The 17,372-nt window shown below is 46.2% G+C and overlaps 1 protein-coding gene across 4 annotated transcripts in view; it reads left to right on the top strand.

The window, feature by feature from the left end:
• The window catches only part of PEBP4 (phosphatidylethanolamine binding protein 4), a 188,133-nt gene that overhangs the window by 85,527 nt on the left and 85,234 nt on the right, over window positions 1–17,372 (top strand). For 3 of the 4 annotated variants that reach the window (XM_070414092.1, XM_070414089.1, XM_070414090.1), the window contains exon 4: window positions 8,865–8,963. The exons of the other annotated variant lie outside the window; for it this stretch is intronic. In XM_070414092.1, the coding sequence (XP_070270193.1) occupies window positions 8,865–8,963 (99 nt within the window). The remainder of the gene's footprint in view (window positions 1–8,864; window positions 8,964–17,372) is intronic. 4 annotated transcript variants of the gene reach the window in all.

Below are 17,372 nucleotides of genomic sequence, written 5' to 3'. Positions count from 1 at the left end.
AGGCAACTTGCCCAAGGCCGCACAGTAACTAGACAGGATTCACACCACTAAGGTATATGGCCTCGGACAGATTCTCTGATCCTTCTGAGCCTCCATTTTCCCATCTGTAGACTCAGAATAATAACCTCTATTTAGGGGATTTTTTTCCTATAGTGACCCCTGGTTTCCAGTAATGTGACTCTTGGCCACATCAAATTATGGCCTTAACTGACTCAGACCCAAATCACCTGCCCCCTCTGACCACAACATCTGGGCCTGCTGAATCATAATTTATTCTTATGCTGACCTTCTCTAGACAGAAGTACCCCCACTGCCACTCACACTCTGCCCGGGAGTGTTTTGTCCCTCACCTGTGTCCCCGTAGCCCCTTGTGTAAGTCTCCCCAGCGTGTCACGCTGTACTGCTGTTTACGGCTCTGCTGTTGGTTTGTGAGCCATGCCAGGGCATCTTTGCACAGACGGAGTGTAGGGTGTTGGGCCGGGGAGCTGAACTCATTGAAGAAATGGGGATCTTCTGCCTGAACAAAAGGTGAGAACTGCCTTCAAATGCGTGAGAGGCTATCCTGTGCCGGGAAGGCAGCACTTGTTCTAGGCAGTTCTCAAAGAAAGGACAGGAACCAGTGTGAGCTTCAAGGGGCCGTGTTTGGCCCCATGAGATGTGGCCTAGCTAGGCTTGAATGAGGGAATGGGGGACACCCCTTGCTGGGGGTGCCATGACCGTGCTGGGTGGTTGCTGACCAGGTTTGCAGTAAAGGGAATGTGGCCCCAATTTCCTCACTGTTCCAGGATTATGTGATCTGTCCCACTCCCAGACAAGCTTAATCACCCGGCCCACTGTCTCTGTGTGCTCCAGTGTCCCCAGGCTGCACTGGGGATGCGAGGAGCTCAGTCTCTCGGGCTCCAGGCACTGGAGACAGGCCTTCTGGAGCAAGTCTGCTGGCCATTAAGGCAACTGCTATTCCAGGGACCACCAGGAACCAACACTGAGGCCATTTGTTCACGGTAGCAAAACTTGACCCATGGACATTGCTTCACAGTCTGAAAAATACTCCCACACTTGTAACTCGTTTTCTTTTTAGAATAACCCTGTTGTATGAAACATAAATTATTGCCATTTTGCAGACAGTAAACCGCCCCGTGGTGAGAGTGAATAGCACAGCCCCAAACGCTCAGCCTATTCAGGAACCATTCAGGCCAGGATCGAGGCCCTCTGTCCTTTATTGTCATCTTTCCACGACATCGGTTGCCCTTCTGAAGAGCAGCCTCTGGCACTCACTTGCCAAAACCAGCACAGAAAACTGAAGTATGCATCAAGTAGGAATGCATTTGGGTGCGAGGAAGTAAAGTCCCTACCAAAGGGACTTGGGGGCTTTATTTGTTTCATGCAACAGCAAGTCTAGGGACTGGCAATCCTGGGTGGATTCAGCTGCTCCAGGACCCGGGTTCTTTCCATCTTTCTGTTTCACCATCCTTAATACATAGGCCTTCAACCTTATGATTGTCCCCTATTGGTCACAGGATGGCTGCTACACACCCAACATCACATCCATATTCCGGACAGGAAGAACGGAATGGGTAAAGGGGCAAAAGACAGCAGTTTTCTCCTAGTGAGTCTTTGTCCTTTGTTCAGGAGCAGATCCCTTCCTGGGGACATCTTCTACATCTTCTTGGCCAGAACGTGGCCTCCCCTCGGTGCAAGGAAGGCTGGGAGATCCAGTACTGCAGCTTTCCAGCCTCTATAGTAGAGGAAGGCAAGGGGGAAGGGTAGCGGATCCACAGTGACTACACAACACGTCTGCCCAAATGTGTCAACGCGTGGCATGACCCCCAGCTCCCGGGTCAAGGTGCCTCGGTCCACATAGCCCAGGAAGTGTCTTTGTCAGCAGCTATGGAGAGAGAGGATGGCCTCCTGGATGCCAGCCTGAAATGTGAGTCTGTCCTCGGAAAGGGAAGGCTTTAGGCTCAAGGGATACCACCGACTGCATCCTGGTGGGACCATCAGCCCTGGTGAGGAGCAGCTGTTACACTCAACCTCCCCCAGGAAGAAGGCTCTTAACTAGATTTCCCATGCAGAACTTTGTGGGGGAGGTTCAAACACAACCAACCCACCATGGGCTAAATTTGTATGCCAACCAACATCATAATGAATAGTGGGAGTGGAGGGTGACTTCAGCTTCTCGATTTGGTGCCCGAGGCCCTGAATCTTCAGAGCCCAGGCACAAGGGACCCCAGCCGAGGTCGTGGAAGCCTGCCCCCTTTATGTAGAGGGCACATGGTCTTCCCTGAGAGTGCATTAAGCAAGAAGAGAAACCTGGGTTTCAGTCAGTAGTGGATTTGGTTGAGGACTTTCGGGAATCAGACTTTAGAACTGTAGATCTCGCCCATAACTCTACATTAGTGCCACCTGGGGAAACTTCCAGATTGACACCAATGCCTGGGCCCCACTCCAGATCCCTTAAGTCAAGGGTCCAGCTTTGGTAACTTTAAAAATCTCCCCTGGTGCTTCTAACATTGAGGCAGGGATAAGAACTGGAAGAGATTGGCTCTCCACTCAACCTTATCAGGCCAGCTCAATTTTTCATTCAAGGATACATGAGTGCTGTAGGCAACAAACCACATACATAATCATATCAGAAACTGGAGAAATATGAAGCCAGACACTCTCAAGTTTCCTGTGGTCTCCAAATGAGCTGAATGAAATATCTGAGTCGTGGGGAGGTAAGGACCCTGTTCTAAAATGCACGTGGGGTTGTTTTAATTGGAAAAGGCAAGACCCACAGATGGATGCAATGGTCATGAAGGAAGAAGGACCTGTAACTCACAGGTCCCAGAAACAGGAGTCATGGCAGCCAACAGGGTCATGAGGGGAAAGCATGGGCGAGAGCCTTTATCGTGACTTTTGTGGGAAGCAATGGGTGAGGCAGGATAGATAAGTCTAGGATTGACTGGTTTGAATAATTCTGGTGGACTCTGGGGCGTAGGGGCTGCCCCTAGTTGTCAGGCTCCTGGCCCTGGGATCATTATGTCAGGGCGATAGTGGCTCAGCCAGATAACAGAGGTGATGCAGGGTGTAGGGTGTGGATTGGTGGGTTTGCATTTGAAAAGCCTGCCCTCAGGTGAGCGTTTGCTGTCTCTAGAAACTGGCAGCCTCTCTGGGGTCAGCAAGGCCCCATGTCAAAGCATCAGAAAACGAAATACATGATGAATACAGGCCCCACCTTCTCAGTACTTCTAGGACTTGAGACTCTCCACAGGCATCCTGTCATATCTGTCCAAAGAATACTTTCATTCCTTCCCTCTGGGAAAGAAAGCTACACACAGACCCCTCGCATGGCAAGGTGGAGGGAGGTCTTGGAGCCTCTATAAGGTTCACCTGCACGTCAGGAAAGGCCCTCTGCCCAGGCACTGCTGAGGTACAGAGAGGGTTCCATAAGATTTTGTAACCTACCCATTGTTGCTATGTACCTTAAAAAATTCCGGGGATCAACCTAAAGAAGTATGTATGTCAATTTTATAGGCAAAAATGAGATTTTACTTTATAATTTGCATATCTTTGAAATCAAACATTTGTGCTTTTATTGATCATTTGCATTTCTTATTTTATGAATTGTCTATCCATGTCATTTGTCTATTTTTCCATTGGGTTATTACTCTTTTTCTTTTTTTTTTTAATTAATTTATTTTTGTTCTAAGATACTTGAATCTTTATTGTTGAAAGTATTACATATGTCCCGCTTTTCCCCAGCCTACCCCCTCCCCCTCACCCCTACCATTACTCATTTTCTTATTAACCTAAAAGCTACTTTATATAGTAAGGATATTAATCCTTCTTCATAGGTCTTGTAAATATTTTCTTCCAGCTTATTATCTTTGAATTTTATTTTGTTTTATTTGTCATAGAAAAGTTTCAAAATTATATCTAGTTAAATTTATCAATCTTTTCCTTCATGCCATTTACTGTTAACAGTTTGGTGTATACTATGCATTGCAAATATATTTATAAGTATATATATAGTTAAATATATAAAGTTTTCCTGCACATTTTAGATTATATTATACAAATTATTCTGAAACTTACTCATTTCAGTTACTAGTATAATTGTGAATATTTCCCATATTAAAATATAAAGCTCTAACTCTAATGTGGTATTCCATTATAGGAACTACTATAATTTTATTGAATCAGTTTTTAAATTTTTTTATTTTCACATTTAAATTTGAACATTTTGGGGGTTGAGAGAAATAGAGACTGGAGTTTATTTATTCCACGTGTTGAACCAATTGTCTCAATAGCACTTGTAAAATAATCTATCCTTTCCCCACTGAATTGAAATAATTTAATCACATAATAAATGTCATACATTTGCTAACATATTAAATACACCTATATTTAAAACATTGGTTTCTCTCTAGATTTTCTATTTTGCTACATTTGCTTATTTATTCCATAATCAGCACAACATGGTTGTAATTATTTTAGTTTGTAATATATTTTAATACCTACAAAGTCAACATTATCCCATTTCATTTTTTTCAATATTGCCTTGGCTAATGCTTTTTCTGCATTTGTTTTGAAATTTAGAATCATTCTGTGAAGTTTCCAAAACATCTATTTAGGATTTTGATTGGAATTGTGTTAAACTGACTTATTAATTAAAGAACTAGTGACATAATTTGCTAATGATTATTTCAGTTTAAAAGCATAGTGTGTCTCTCTCCATCTCATCAAGTTTTGTTTTTATGTACACTTAGTAATGTTTTTGTTTTCTGTGTAAGTCTTGCATTTTTTTCATCAAGTTCATTCCTAGATATTTTATATTTTTATTAAAATTTTAAGTAAAATTTTAAAAGTATATTTTCTAACAGACCATTATTATCTGTAGGAAATACTCATTTTGTGTCCCTTTTGTAACAACTCACTTTACTGAATATTAGTTTAATTGTTTTCAGCTAATCCTTGTGGATTTCTTATGTAGACAATCATGTCATTTGCAAAAAAAAATAATAATAACTAATTTTTCTAATATTTTCATCTCTTTATTCTTTTTTTCTGAGTTCTTGGAGATTTTCTTGGGTTTATCTTCATATTCCCTGATTTAATTTTCTAAAGTATATAATATGTGGTTCACTGTTTCTTTTGGATTTTAATATTCAACAATCATTTTTCTCTAAAATACTCATCTTTGGAAAGTTGCCAAACTTTCTCCCACTTGTCAAAACCAACGGCCCTTATCCCCTGATGGCTCTGTTATACTGACTTGATCCCCTCTCCTTCCTGGAACTTACTTTTCTCTTGGCATCCATGGCACTGTGCTCCCTGGTTCTCCCTCTAACACTCCTCCTCAGTCTCTCCATTCTCCCCTCTGAGTTCCCAAGTTCCACTCTAGTTGTTCTTCTGTTCTCACTCTTCAAGTTCTCACTGACAATCTCTCATCCACCCCTACGCCCACCACCCACAGGCCAGGTTTTGAGAGAGTTCCAGCCTCATAGTTCCATTTAAGGTACATCCCTGCCTGGATGTTTTAACACCAAACCCACTGTCTCCCAAATGTGTTACTCCTGCTATTCACAGTGCCATCGTCCACTTAGTTGCCCAAGGTAGAACCTCAGCAGCATCCTAGACATCTCCCTCTCCCATGTGTGTCTGCCCTATCCAGTCACTTCATGCTGTTGACTTAGTGGTACAAATGCCTCTTCTCTCTCTCTCGCTCTCCTACTTGACTTTTCAGGCCCTCAGGATCTCCAGAGCATCCCAGTTGTCTCTTTCCCCATTCTACTTTTAGTCTTTTACTCATCCTTGTCACATGCCTTCCCAAAACACATTTAGTCATGCCAGTTGTTTGTTCAAATAATTTCAATGGATTCTGTTGCAAAACAAATTCCAAACAGATAGGGCTTTCTATTATCTGGTTCCAATAACCCTTCTACTTTTTCACCTGCCATTCTTTCTAGACACCCTATGCTCCAGCACACCAAGACTCTCACCATCCCCCAGTCAGCTTTGCACAGCCCCTTCCCTTTGCATACTGTTTGTCCTTTAAGATCAAGTTCAAAAGACAACTCCATGAAGCCTTCCTGGACTCCTGAGGTGGAGAGGTTTAGGATCCCTCCTCTGTGCTCTGGCTGTATCTGATAAAGACTCCTTTACTCAGGCACTTTGTGCGGGGACTGCAGTTATGTCTATGTCTATCTCTCCCTCCAGATCAAGAGGAGGCCCAGGACCCCTCTATCTATCTTGCTCACTTCTCACTCTCACGCACCCTTCTCTCCAGCATACTCACCGATCTAAGTTTCTATTCAAGTTAAACCCAACTACCACTTATTCCATGCCTGCACTGAACAGTTAAAAAGTACACATCTGGGGCATGTAATATTACCTAGTAACCTTACTATATACCTATGGTATATTCAGCTTCTCACTTTCCAACTATTTCTCACTCTGTCATACCTTCCTCTCTGTCTTCAGACTTCCTCAAATTCCTCTTCCCCTGATGATCTTGCAACTAGTTCACTGAGAAAATACAAGCAACCAGAGGACAATGTCCTCACTCCCTACCACACCTTCCAATTCCCTGTATCCTCTGCTCCCGCCAAAGGCCCAGCTCTCCCCTTTTTCTCTGTGTCCTGTCCCCTCCCACTTCCCAGTCTTGGCTCTGCAGTGGTCTCCTTTTTCTTCTCTAGCATATACGTCTCTCTTTCTACTGGATCATTTCCATTGGCCTGCAAGCCTGCCTCATTGTCATCTGTCTCTTAAAATACAAGAATAAAGATAAAGCAGGTCTTTTGACTCTTTCTCTCTACTAATAAGAACCACTCTATGTTTCAGCTGTCCTTCACACCAAAACTTTTCAAAAATCATCTTGAATAACTATCTCCAATTCCTCATCTCCCACCTCATCTCCAATCAAACCTCCATCCTTTCTACTCCACTGAAACTGGTCTTGCCAAGATAACAGCGGTCTTCTAATTATCAAATCACGTTGTCACAACTGTGTCCTCAGCTTGCTCTACCTTTCAGCTTCGTTTGGCACAGTTGACCACTTCCTCCTTCTTAAAACACTTCCTGTCTCAGACTTCATGATACCTTCTATTACCTATACCTCCCTGGTCTTTGTTTAATTTTCCTTCTCTCCTCTCCTCTCCTCTCCTCTCCTCTCCTCTCCTCTCCTCTCCTCTCCTCTCCTCTCTTCTCCTCTCCTCTCCTTTTCTCTTCTCTTCTCGTTAGAGGTCAGTCATAAGACCTCTTTTCTTCTCCATGTCTGATATTTCCATGAATAATTTCATTGGATTCTATGGATTTAGACCCATCTATGTGTTAACGACTCCCAAATTTATATATCCGGTCCAGAACTCTCCCCCAAACTCCAGGCTGTGACTTATATACTTGTCCTCTAAGAAGCATTTCTAACTTAACAATCAGTTAAGTTTCTGCACAATTAAGTTAAATTGTAGCCCCAATTTGTAGTGTTTGCTGATTTCTATAGTGCAAATACTCCCACCATAGCCACTTTCAAGCTACTCCAATTTCAAGCTGCAGAAACAAATGGCAGAAATAACATGTCTAAAACAGAACTCTTGATGTTCCCTTTCAAACATTCTTCTCTCCAAGTCTTCTCTATTCATTAAATAGTACCATTCTCCCAGTTGCTCAAGCCAAAAACCCAGGTATCATCCTTGATTTCTCTTCCCCCACCCCTTCCTCACTGCTCTACTATCTAGTTCATCAGCAAATCCCTTGGATTCTACCTGAAAATACTTCACTAATCCACCCACCTGCTTCCATTGCTGCCATCCTAGTACAAGCTGCCATCATCCCACACTACACTACTGCAGTAGCCTCCAAACTGGCCTCCTGGCTTCCCCTCTTGCTTCCTGCTGACCATTCATTCTCCACACAGCCACCAAAACAATCCTTTAAAAATGGAAATCAGAGCATATCATTCTCCTGCTTTAGTCTCCTGACTAAAACCTTCCAATGATTCTGCATTGCACTTAACCCCCGTCCTCATCCAGGCCCACGAAGCCCTCTGTTGTTTTGCTCCATCCACCTCTCCAACCCTGCCATGTCCACACACATACACACCCTCGCTTGCCACTAGCCACATGGCATTCTTTCTGTTCCTCCAACCTTAACTTTTTTCCGCCTAAAGGCCTAGGTAGCAGCTATTTCCTCTTCTTGGAATGCTTACTCCCTCTCACTCTACCCTATTTTATTAATCATAGTACTAATCAAACTTAACATTTCCTCAGGTTTTGTTTGTTTGTTTGGGTATGTATTTTTTAAAATATGTATATCTTACCTAGAATAAAAGCTTCCTGAAAGTATAGACCATACTGTCTTGTTATTTGTTGGAATCCTAGTACCTAGAACAGTTGTAGGCACATAGTAGATGTTCAGTAAATGCTTGTTGAAGAGATGAGTCCGAGTATTCTTTGCAATACAGTTCCTGACCCAGAGTTAAGATCTCCTATATTTGCTGAATTAATAGGTAAGTCGCCCCAACTACACTGTGAGCTTCTTGAGAGCAAGCCCTGTTTTAGGTTCCTTTGTTTCCTCCACTGCACCTAGCATGATGCTAGGGATTTCCAGGTGCTTAGCAAATATGCTTGTTTGATTTATTCCTTTTCATACCGGGAAATCCAACTTATTAAGCTGTCTTCTTAGTGAACGTCTTTTCTCTGAGCACAAGCATGAGGTACAAGAGGAATGTCATGAGAACCAAGATGACCTAGGTAGGAAGTTATAGGGGTGGGTCAGCCATTACAGGTGAGAATAGAGATAAAGGATGGTCTGCACCTGGTAGTTTTCCCATCGCTATTCTATCTGCCATAACGATGCATTTCTTTTTGGTGAATGTGTTACAGAGTGCAACCTACATCCTGATCATGGTGGATCCCGATGCCCCTAGCAGGTCTTCGCCCCAAGCTCGGTTCTGGAGACATTGGCTGGTGACAGATATCAAAGTAAGCCAGCCGAGAGGCGCTTTCTGATTCTCTAGGGATTATGGCTGGAAGATTGTTATCATTCTCTGCGGTTCTCAGTTCTCATTTCACGAGAGTTGAGGACTCTGATGAGCAAGGACTTCTGCGTCAGGTCACCCCCCCAGCTCCTAGCTGTCACAGCCCCTCCCAAGTTTTCTAACAATTTCAAAAATGTCCAGGGTCAGTGGTGCACAGGCAAATGGGCTGTCAGAATAACAGGGGGAGGAGCCCCACTTTGTAGCGTTTGCTGAATTCTGTAGTGCAAATACTCCCTCCATAGCCAATTTCAAGCTATTGATGAATTAAGGACTGACTCACACAATTTCTGAAAATTTAACAGTTGGCTCTGGCACCCCACTGCCAGGGCCCTGGGTTCGGGGGCATGGGGTGCTTCTGTGCAGTCCAGGTGGCAGAATTGGTGGGGAGCTTCCAGCAGGACCTCCTCCTGATAGGCAGACATTTCCTTTCTTTGTGCAGAAACAAATGGCCTCCCCTCATCTTCGTCCCTTTGCTGTCACATTTGTGAAGGAGCCTGGCTCACACGTTCTGGTGTAGGTCTGAGGAGCTCAAATCTGGTAGATTGTCAATGGGCATTCTGTGGGGATGGGTGGAGGGAAGGTTCTAATGACAGACAAACTCACTGAGGGGCTTCTTAGAGCTTTCGGTATCCTAACATGCACTATATAATATGCATTTATTTTCCAACCTCATTTGACCACTGAACCTTCTATGCATGAGCACCCAGCAGTGCACTGTGGGCAAATCCACATTAGCTTCGAGCGTTCACGCAGCTCTGCCTAGAAAGCCCACCTAAGACCTCTGCATAGAGTGTACAGAGGTATCAACCCCGTAAGATGGTGGGAAAGACAAAGTTTGGATTCAGGCTTGGCTGGCTCCCAACTCAATGACCACCGTCAAGTCATTCGGAAGCCCTCTGGGCGTTCCGTCTCTATCATACGAGGAGGTTGTCGTGATGACCCGGGGAGAACATACTGTGAGCATTCGGAGAATATAAAGGACACCATAAGGAGCTTGTGTTCTTCCTTCTAGAGCTATGGGGCAGAGGAAGGGGTATCCGTCTGAACTAGCTATTGGCATGCCTGAGCAAGGCGAGAGCTCTCACTGCCACTGGACTAGGGGGCTTGAGGGGAGTTACCCTGGCAACCAACCCTGCTCAGTGACCACAGGCCCTTCACAGGATGCTCAGGTGCTCCCACTGCCCAGCCAAGCACCCTCCGGCCTGCTGAGGAGCCTTGAAACACCAAAAGCATTTGAAGGGGCAGAGCTTGGGGAGATCTGTGCCATCAGGGGAGGGAGGAGAGCAGAGGGCACAAAAGGAAGATACTGAATCTTGCCCCAATCTAGAGCAGCCGTGGGCAAACTACGGCCCGCGGGCCGGATCCGGCCCATTTGAAATGAATAAAACTAAAAAAAAAAAAAAAAAAAAGACCGTACCCTTTTATGTAATGATGTTTACTTTGAATTTATATTAGTTCACACAAACACTCCATCCATGCTTTTGTTCCGGCCCTCCGGTCCAGTTTAAGAACCCACTGTGGCCCTCGAGTCAAAAAGTTTGCCCACCCCTGATCTAGAGCATTGCCATCCTCTGAGCTTGGTGGTCATAAAGGGCTGACCACCACACACGGCTGTCTCTAAGATGGTTCACGGGGCAATTCTGAGGCCAGAAATCAGAAGCTGTTGGGGATGAAATAATTTCAGCATTGAGGCTGCCTCTCTCCTAAGCCTGGAGTTCCCCTGCCCATTCCCCTCACCACAATACTCACTCAAGACAGTTCTCTCCCACAGCCTTGTGGTGTACACATAGGTTCTGCCTCAGCAGCCCAGCTCAGAAGCAGAGCAGGTGGTAGCTGGCAGGTGGCAGCTGTCGGCAAGGCTGCTAAGCCACAGAGCTTACCAAGGGCACCTGCCCGGCACAGCCCTCTGTCTTCCCGCTCAGGCTGGAGAAGGCTTGGGTTTCGGCCGCATTTTCACCCACTTTCCCCGATCCAAGGGGCCAGCAGGAAGGAGCAGCTCTCAGCTATATCCACTTAGCCTGCCCACCAGCCCACAATTTCCACCAGCCACAAAGCCCACGGACACCAGGCCCTTTGGGGTCTCAGGCTGTGGGCCTTGGCCAAAGGAGGACAAGCTCTGATCACACTCAGAGGCACTTCCTTTGTGTTGGTGTTAGCTGCTGCTGGGTGATCTCCAACAGTTAGAGCACCTTCTGGTCAGCTTATCAAACACAGATTCCCGGGCACCACTGCAGGCAGGCAGAGAGGGCTGGGCAGCCCAGGTTAACAAGCACCCAGGCGGAGTTTAGCAGCTTGAAGGAAGACGGAAGAGTTCCATGTCAGAATGCCTGGGTCATTGTTAATATCAGCCGTTTGCGGAGTAATTTTCAAAGGAAAGGCACTTTGAAACGTCCTTTTGATCCTCATAATGATTTTGTGAACTGGACATTATCCCCAGTTTAGAGATGGGCTGTGGAGGTGGGTCTTCAATCCAGGACCCCAACTCCAAGCGTCTGCCCTTCCTGCCATGCCTTGTGGTTTGGGTTCACAGCACAAGTCTTCTATCAGCTCCACTGTGGCAGGGGTGTGCCCCGTGCCCCCTGCAAAATGGGAAACTGGTCTCTTTACTCGCCCCTCCCCTCCCATCCCAGGACCCTATTTCTGGTTATTTTTATGGGGAGATGCATCCAGGCATCCTCCCCAGAAAACGCTATCTTGGTAAGTGAAGCAACCTGACCAGCGTGGTGAGCCCCATAGAGGTAAACCCTACATGTTGTCATTCCCCTCAGCAGTAAGTGGCCCAGCAATAAGGCAGCCATAAAGCACTGTACACGTGGAACAACAGTGCTCTGTGGTCCATAGTGGCCACAGAGGCAAACTTGGTGGAGCCTTGGTGGGCCTGGACGTTAGGGTCCTGGCCTAGTTGGGTGATGGACTGGGCCATGCCGGGGGCAGTCCCTCAGTAGGGTCTGTCTTTTCAGGTTGAAACAAGACAGCAGCCAGTTCAATACAGGGAGCATCCACAGCCTCCCCCCCCCCCCCCCCCCCCCCCCAGAGAGGCTGGCAGGGTCTATGACAGAGTAGTCCATGAGTAAAACTAAAAATGTGAGTGAAGTCCATCAGTAGGAACTATGCATCTGTGGTACACATTGCTCCTTTCACTCCGCAAAAATGGATTGACCATTACTTGCTGTGGCATCGTGTGTTAAGAGCAAGGAGCCAGACTGCTGTCGTTCCAACCTGAATCCACCAGTATCAACCATATGACTTCTGGCGGCAAGTTGCTCAACCTGTGTCTGTCTGCTGGCTAGTCGAGTGGGGATACCAGTAGTCCCTGCCTCACACTGTTGTTTGGAAGCTTAGACGAGTTATTTTAAATCAAGTGCTTAGAACAGTATTCAGAACGCATAGTAAGCTCTACATACCTGTTTGCTGTGACCTTATCATTGTGGCTTGAAGTCAGGGGCTGTGCTAGTACTGGGGTTACAGAGGCAATCAAAGGAGGGGATGTGTCTGTCCTCCGAGGGCTTCTGTTCAGGTGAGGCAGGGGCAGGAGGCGGCAGCACGGGGTGGGGCTGCGAGGGCACCCGGCTCACTCCGGGCAAACTTCCTCCACCTCCAGGAGCCCATTGGCTCAGGGGCAGGACTAGACTTCCATCCCCCTCTTTGAAAATCTCTCCTTGAGCGAAAGAGATTTTCAGAGAGCACTGGCACACATAATATCTTTCTCTCCCCTGGGCCACATCCTCAGCTTTTCCTTTAAGATGTTTTTCAGTTCTAATTCAATCTAATAATCTTCATGCTAAAGCCTAATTAAGATATCAATTAATTTGCATCATTCCTTTCAGAAGAGACAGGGTTCACCTTCTATTTGTCTCTGAATATCGTGCTCAGACATTTTCATTAGACTTTTTATTGTTAATGGGAATATTGAACACAGGAAGACGGTATGTTAATACTTTCCACAAAGAGTATCATGATCGGTAGCAAAGAACACTAAGAACAATTAAAAAGACAAGAGTACCTTTTTCCTTCCAAAAAAGAAAATCTTCCTAAAAATCGTCAATGATTTGAAAATGTGTCCTGAATATGTTTTTTGTTTAAAGGAGAAAAGGAAACTGCAAGCTCGAGGTTCCCTTTCATTCAGTGTCCTCGGCCTGTGGCAGCTCGAAGGGCAACCGATTCTGGGTTGAATTAAAGGGACCTCTAGGGTTTTATTATTCCGTCTACAATGTTCTATAGGGTTGGGTTTTTCCACAATAAGAGGGTTTTTTTAAGGTCCTCTGCGTGTAAATAAGATCAATGGGAAAGCCAATAAACAGGGCCAGGGTCATAGCCCCTTGCTGCCCAGGGATGTGGGCAGGGCTCTTCTGTTTGAATTACGGCTCCCACTCCTGAGAGATCTCAGGCAAGTTACTTGACCTCTCTGAGACGGCTACTTGTCTACAAAACGGACACAATTCCCTGCTCTCCAAGAGTGAGACAAGGAAAGAAGGAAATTACACATGCAAAAAGGAGAAGCCTCCCCTGAGACAGGCGCTGCAGAAAGCAGCAAATGTATCCTTGTTTCTAATCAATCGAGCAGTAGATCCTGTAGAAATCTGAATATATATATTTACATAATCTGAATTTCTCTATGCTCATAAGTAAGCTAATGCTAATAAACAGAAGAATAAACAAACTTTATCAGGACCACAGGTTCAGACAAAGAGGTCAGGCCAAGGAAATAGAATTAGTTCTTTAATTTCTGTATTTTGACCGGTATTATTCGTTTCGCTGCTGATATTTGTGCACTTGACTGTGCATGCTTTGCCCTATACTGTGAAGGTCCCCCTGCAAGGCATGGCTTATGCTCCCTCAGAGCATGTGGGTTTAGCTCTATGGGCCTCACAAGCCTTTGGTGATGGGGACAATGCAAAGGGGCCTTGGCTATAAACCAGACTTGTGCATGCCACTCGAGGGAGGGCGAAGAGCCCAGACGAACCAGGGGGGGTTCCAGACTCTGCCATTCTCAGGTGGTAATCTCTGAGCCTCAGTTTCTTCACCATTGAAATGGGCATGATAACATCTATTTCCCAGGGTTCATTGAGATCAAGGCTCCTGAACCAGAACGGAATGGGAGCAGGACCTCAATAAATGTGATTCTCTCTCCCACAAGCCCAACTGTGAAATCTGACCCCAGCAGCCACTTAGGACTTAGCAACTTCCCTTAGGCTATTGGACTCGTCTTTTGCCAAGTAAGAACTCTAGATAATGCCCAACTCACAAACCAAGGGGGGGGGGGGGGATGACACCCATCCTTTTGCCTTTTGATTCTAGATGGATTCAGCCCAGCCTGGAGGACCTGACCTGACCCAGACTTATTTGGGGGACAATTGTAGTTGGGAGAGAGGCAGTCTATCACACAACTCAGCCTCTGGGAATTGCCCCGTGGCCCCTGGAGGCATTCCAGACCACAGCCAGGGCAAGAGGCTAAGCTACAAGCGGCAGGCCTGCTGTGTGCCTCCCAACCCACGGCTGCGTGTCATCCCCAACACCTGCAGCTTTTATTTCTTACACGACCCAGCCTAGCCCTCGCCATCTCCTATCACTCACAGGCCCCACCTTGCTGTCCCTGTCCCACCCCAGAGATGCCTTTGGTCCCATTCAAAATAATTTAAACAAAATGTTGCTACAAAGTGGAATATTATCTTTTGATGAATGTTTTTAAAGCCCTTTAGGTTTTCATGGTAATTTGCAGTGTAAAATTATTTGGAGATAAGAGCCAAATTAGCTCTCGTACGCTGAGGTCGCCGTGTCCTGTTATCCATGTGAACGGTGTTTAAATATAATCAGCCCTTAGACTAATGCAGCATAATTGTTCATTTGAAATAGCTTTTTTTACTCCATTCAATGAGTCATTAAAATATTCAAGGGATAATGCAGTGAATTGGAAATGAATTTCTCATATTATCCCATGCATACTGTAGTGCTTCAGGTAACTAAGGAGAAAGGGGGAGAGGGAGAAGAGGAATATAATGTCTACAGGCAGGGAGGGGCCCGAGCATACAGGAATATGGTAAACAAAGCTTTTTAGTTGGTTTATGGAAAGTATGTAGAGAAAGGCTGACCATGAGGGGTGAAAAAAAGAAAAGAAAAATGCTGTTCTTTGAAGAACCCAATTGCTCTCTCTCTCTCTCTCTCTCTCTCCACTCTGAGATTCTGTGCTCTCCGCTGTTAACTTATTTTTATCAAATATGTTTATATCAGAAAGTCGTTATGGAAACCAATTCTGCCATCCAGGAGAATTCCTGGAGCAGGCAAAAAATTCTCTCTCTCTCTCTCTCTCTCTCTCTCTCTCTCTCTCTCTCTCTCCTCCCCTCTCCCTCTCTCTCCACTCTGAGATTCTGTGCTCTCTGCTATTAACTTATTTTTGTCAAATATGTTTATATCAGAAAGTCGTTATGGAAACCAATTCTGCCATCCTGGAGAATTCCTAGATCAGGCAGAAAACTCTCTCTTTCTCTCCCTGTCTCTCTTTCAGTCTCCCTGACACACACACACACCCCGAAAGGCACAGCATAATCTTGCTCAGCCAATTCTAAACTCATCTCCGACGGGGACAGAGCGTGGCACCCTGGCTTCCCTCAGTGGGCAAAGCTGTAAAATGGACAAGACTGAGACAACAGTCCAAACCCGCCGCCCTCACATGAGGAACCTGGGTTCGTCGCTGCCCACGGGCCTCAGCCTCCACCCTGAGCACATTCGCTTAGAAAGGGACAAAGGGGAGTGGGGGCAGCACGTTCGAAACAGTGACCTTTCCTCGATCACAGGAAAGTTCCCTTAGTGCCACTGCCTGTGCCACCCTGAACATTGTCTTCTGTCCCGGCCATGCTATTGTAGGAAAGCTCGGGCGCGACATGAGGGAAGCAGCCAGAACCGTGGGGCTCTGCGAAATCACACCAGGTGAGCAGGAGCAGAAAGAGGTGGGGAGGACACAAGAGCTGCCCTTGAAGATGATTTAAAGATTTCCTGAAAAATCTGAGAAATCAAATCGGAAAACAGGCGATCCTGCTGTGCTCCGCTGGACAGATGAGATCGAACGGGTGGCATTTGCATGGAAGGCAGTTTTGGCTGCATGTAAGGAAAAACTTTCTAAGAATTTGAACTGCCTGAGAGCGGAGCATACACTCTACAAGGAAGCTTTTATCACTGAAAGGACTTATTCCCGGATCACCCTGGGACTTCCCCTGCATAGAAGGCTGGATGTGCCCCTGGGCACCTACAAACAGTGTCTCCACCCACCGTATTTCTTCTCCTGGCTAGAGATGCCCTTCTTACAGCTTATATTTATATCACATATTAACAATAATTAAAGAATGAAGAATAAAAAGGGAAGGGAAGGGAAGAGGAAGAAAGAAAAGAAACATCATTCGTACACTTAGCCTGTGGTGCTGGGCACTGTGCTTCCTGAATATCTCCTTTAATCTTCATAAAAGCCCAAAGAGGAAGGTAATATAAACAAGAAAATTAAGGCCTAGAGGGGCTAAGCAACCACTGCTGGCGAGTGGCTGGTTGGGATTTGAACCCAGAGCCTCACGTATAATCGTGACTCCAGATCACCTCTCCAGAGAGTTCAGGCAGATTTCACCCCCACTCCCCAGGCCCAGCGCACGTGACAGCTCATGTCACGGCCAGGAATGGCTCCTGGAGGCAGTGGTGCTGGTGTGAGTGGTGGGCAGCGTGAGGCTCCTGGCCCTTGACCCTTAGCCTCCATTCTTGGCCACACCCTCTGCAGCCACAGTGCAGCTCTGAACCTGGACCCAGGGAGGGAGACTCTGACTTGCTGTGAGCAAATGATATACCTCCCTGAGTCTGTTCCCTCGTCTGTAAAAGACACTAGCTTCAACCTCACAGGAGCGTTGTGAGGACTCAATGAGATGAATATGTAAAGCACTCAGCACCCAGCACATAGTCGGTGCTAAGGTCACCCTAAATCCCACCACCCCACCGCCGCCCTTCCCTCCCCCTCCCCCCTGAAGCTTAGAAAATAGAGCCTTTATGGTAAGGAGCATATGTGGCCCCCTAGAGGCAGGACAGGGCCTGGCCAGGGGAGTGAACTGCTCACGTGGCCACCACCTAAAAAACTTTGAGGGGAAAAGACATTTGGGAATAGGACTTAATAGGGAGGTGTTGGGACCAGCTATTTTACTTCCACTGTGCTCAGCACTGTGGCTATTGAAGAGTAATGGTAGCCCGGCCAGTGTGCCTCAGTGGTTGAGCGTCAACCTATGAACCAGAAGATTATGGTTCAATTCCCAGGTCAGGGCACATGCCCAGGTTGCCAGCTCGATCCCCAGTGGGGGACGTGTAGAAGGCAGCTGATCAATGATTC

This window comes from Myotis yumanensis, unplaced genomic scaffold, assembly GCF_028538775.1.
Source record: "Myotis yumanensis isolate MYYU_CA2020_CCGP unplaced genomic scaffold, mMyoYum1.0.hap1 SCAF_5, whole genome shotgun sequence".
Lineage (NCBI taxonomy): Eukaryota > Metazoa > Chordata > Mammalia > Chiroptera > Vespertilionidae > Myotis > Myotis yumanensis.
The sequence above is the reverse complement of the archived record's forward strand: the minus strand, read 5'-3'. Positions and strand labels throughout refer to the sequence as shown.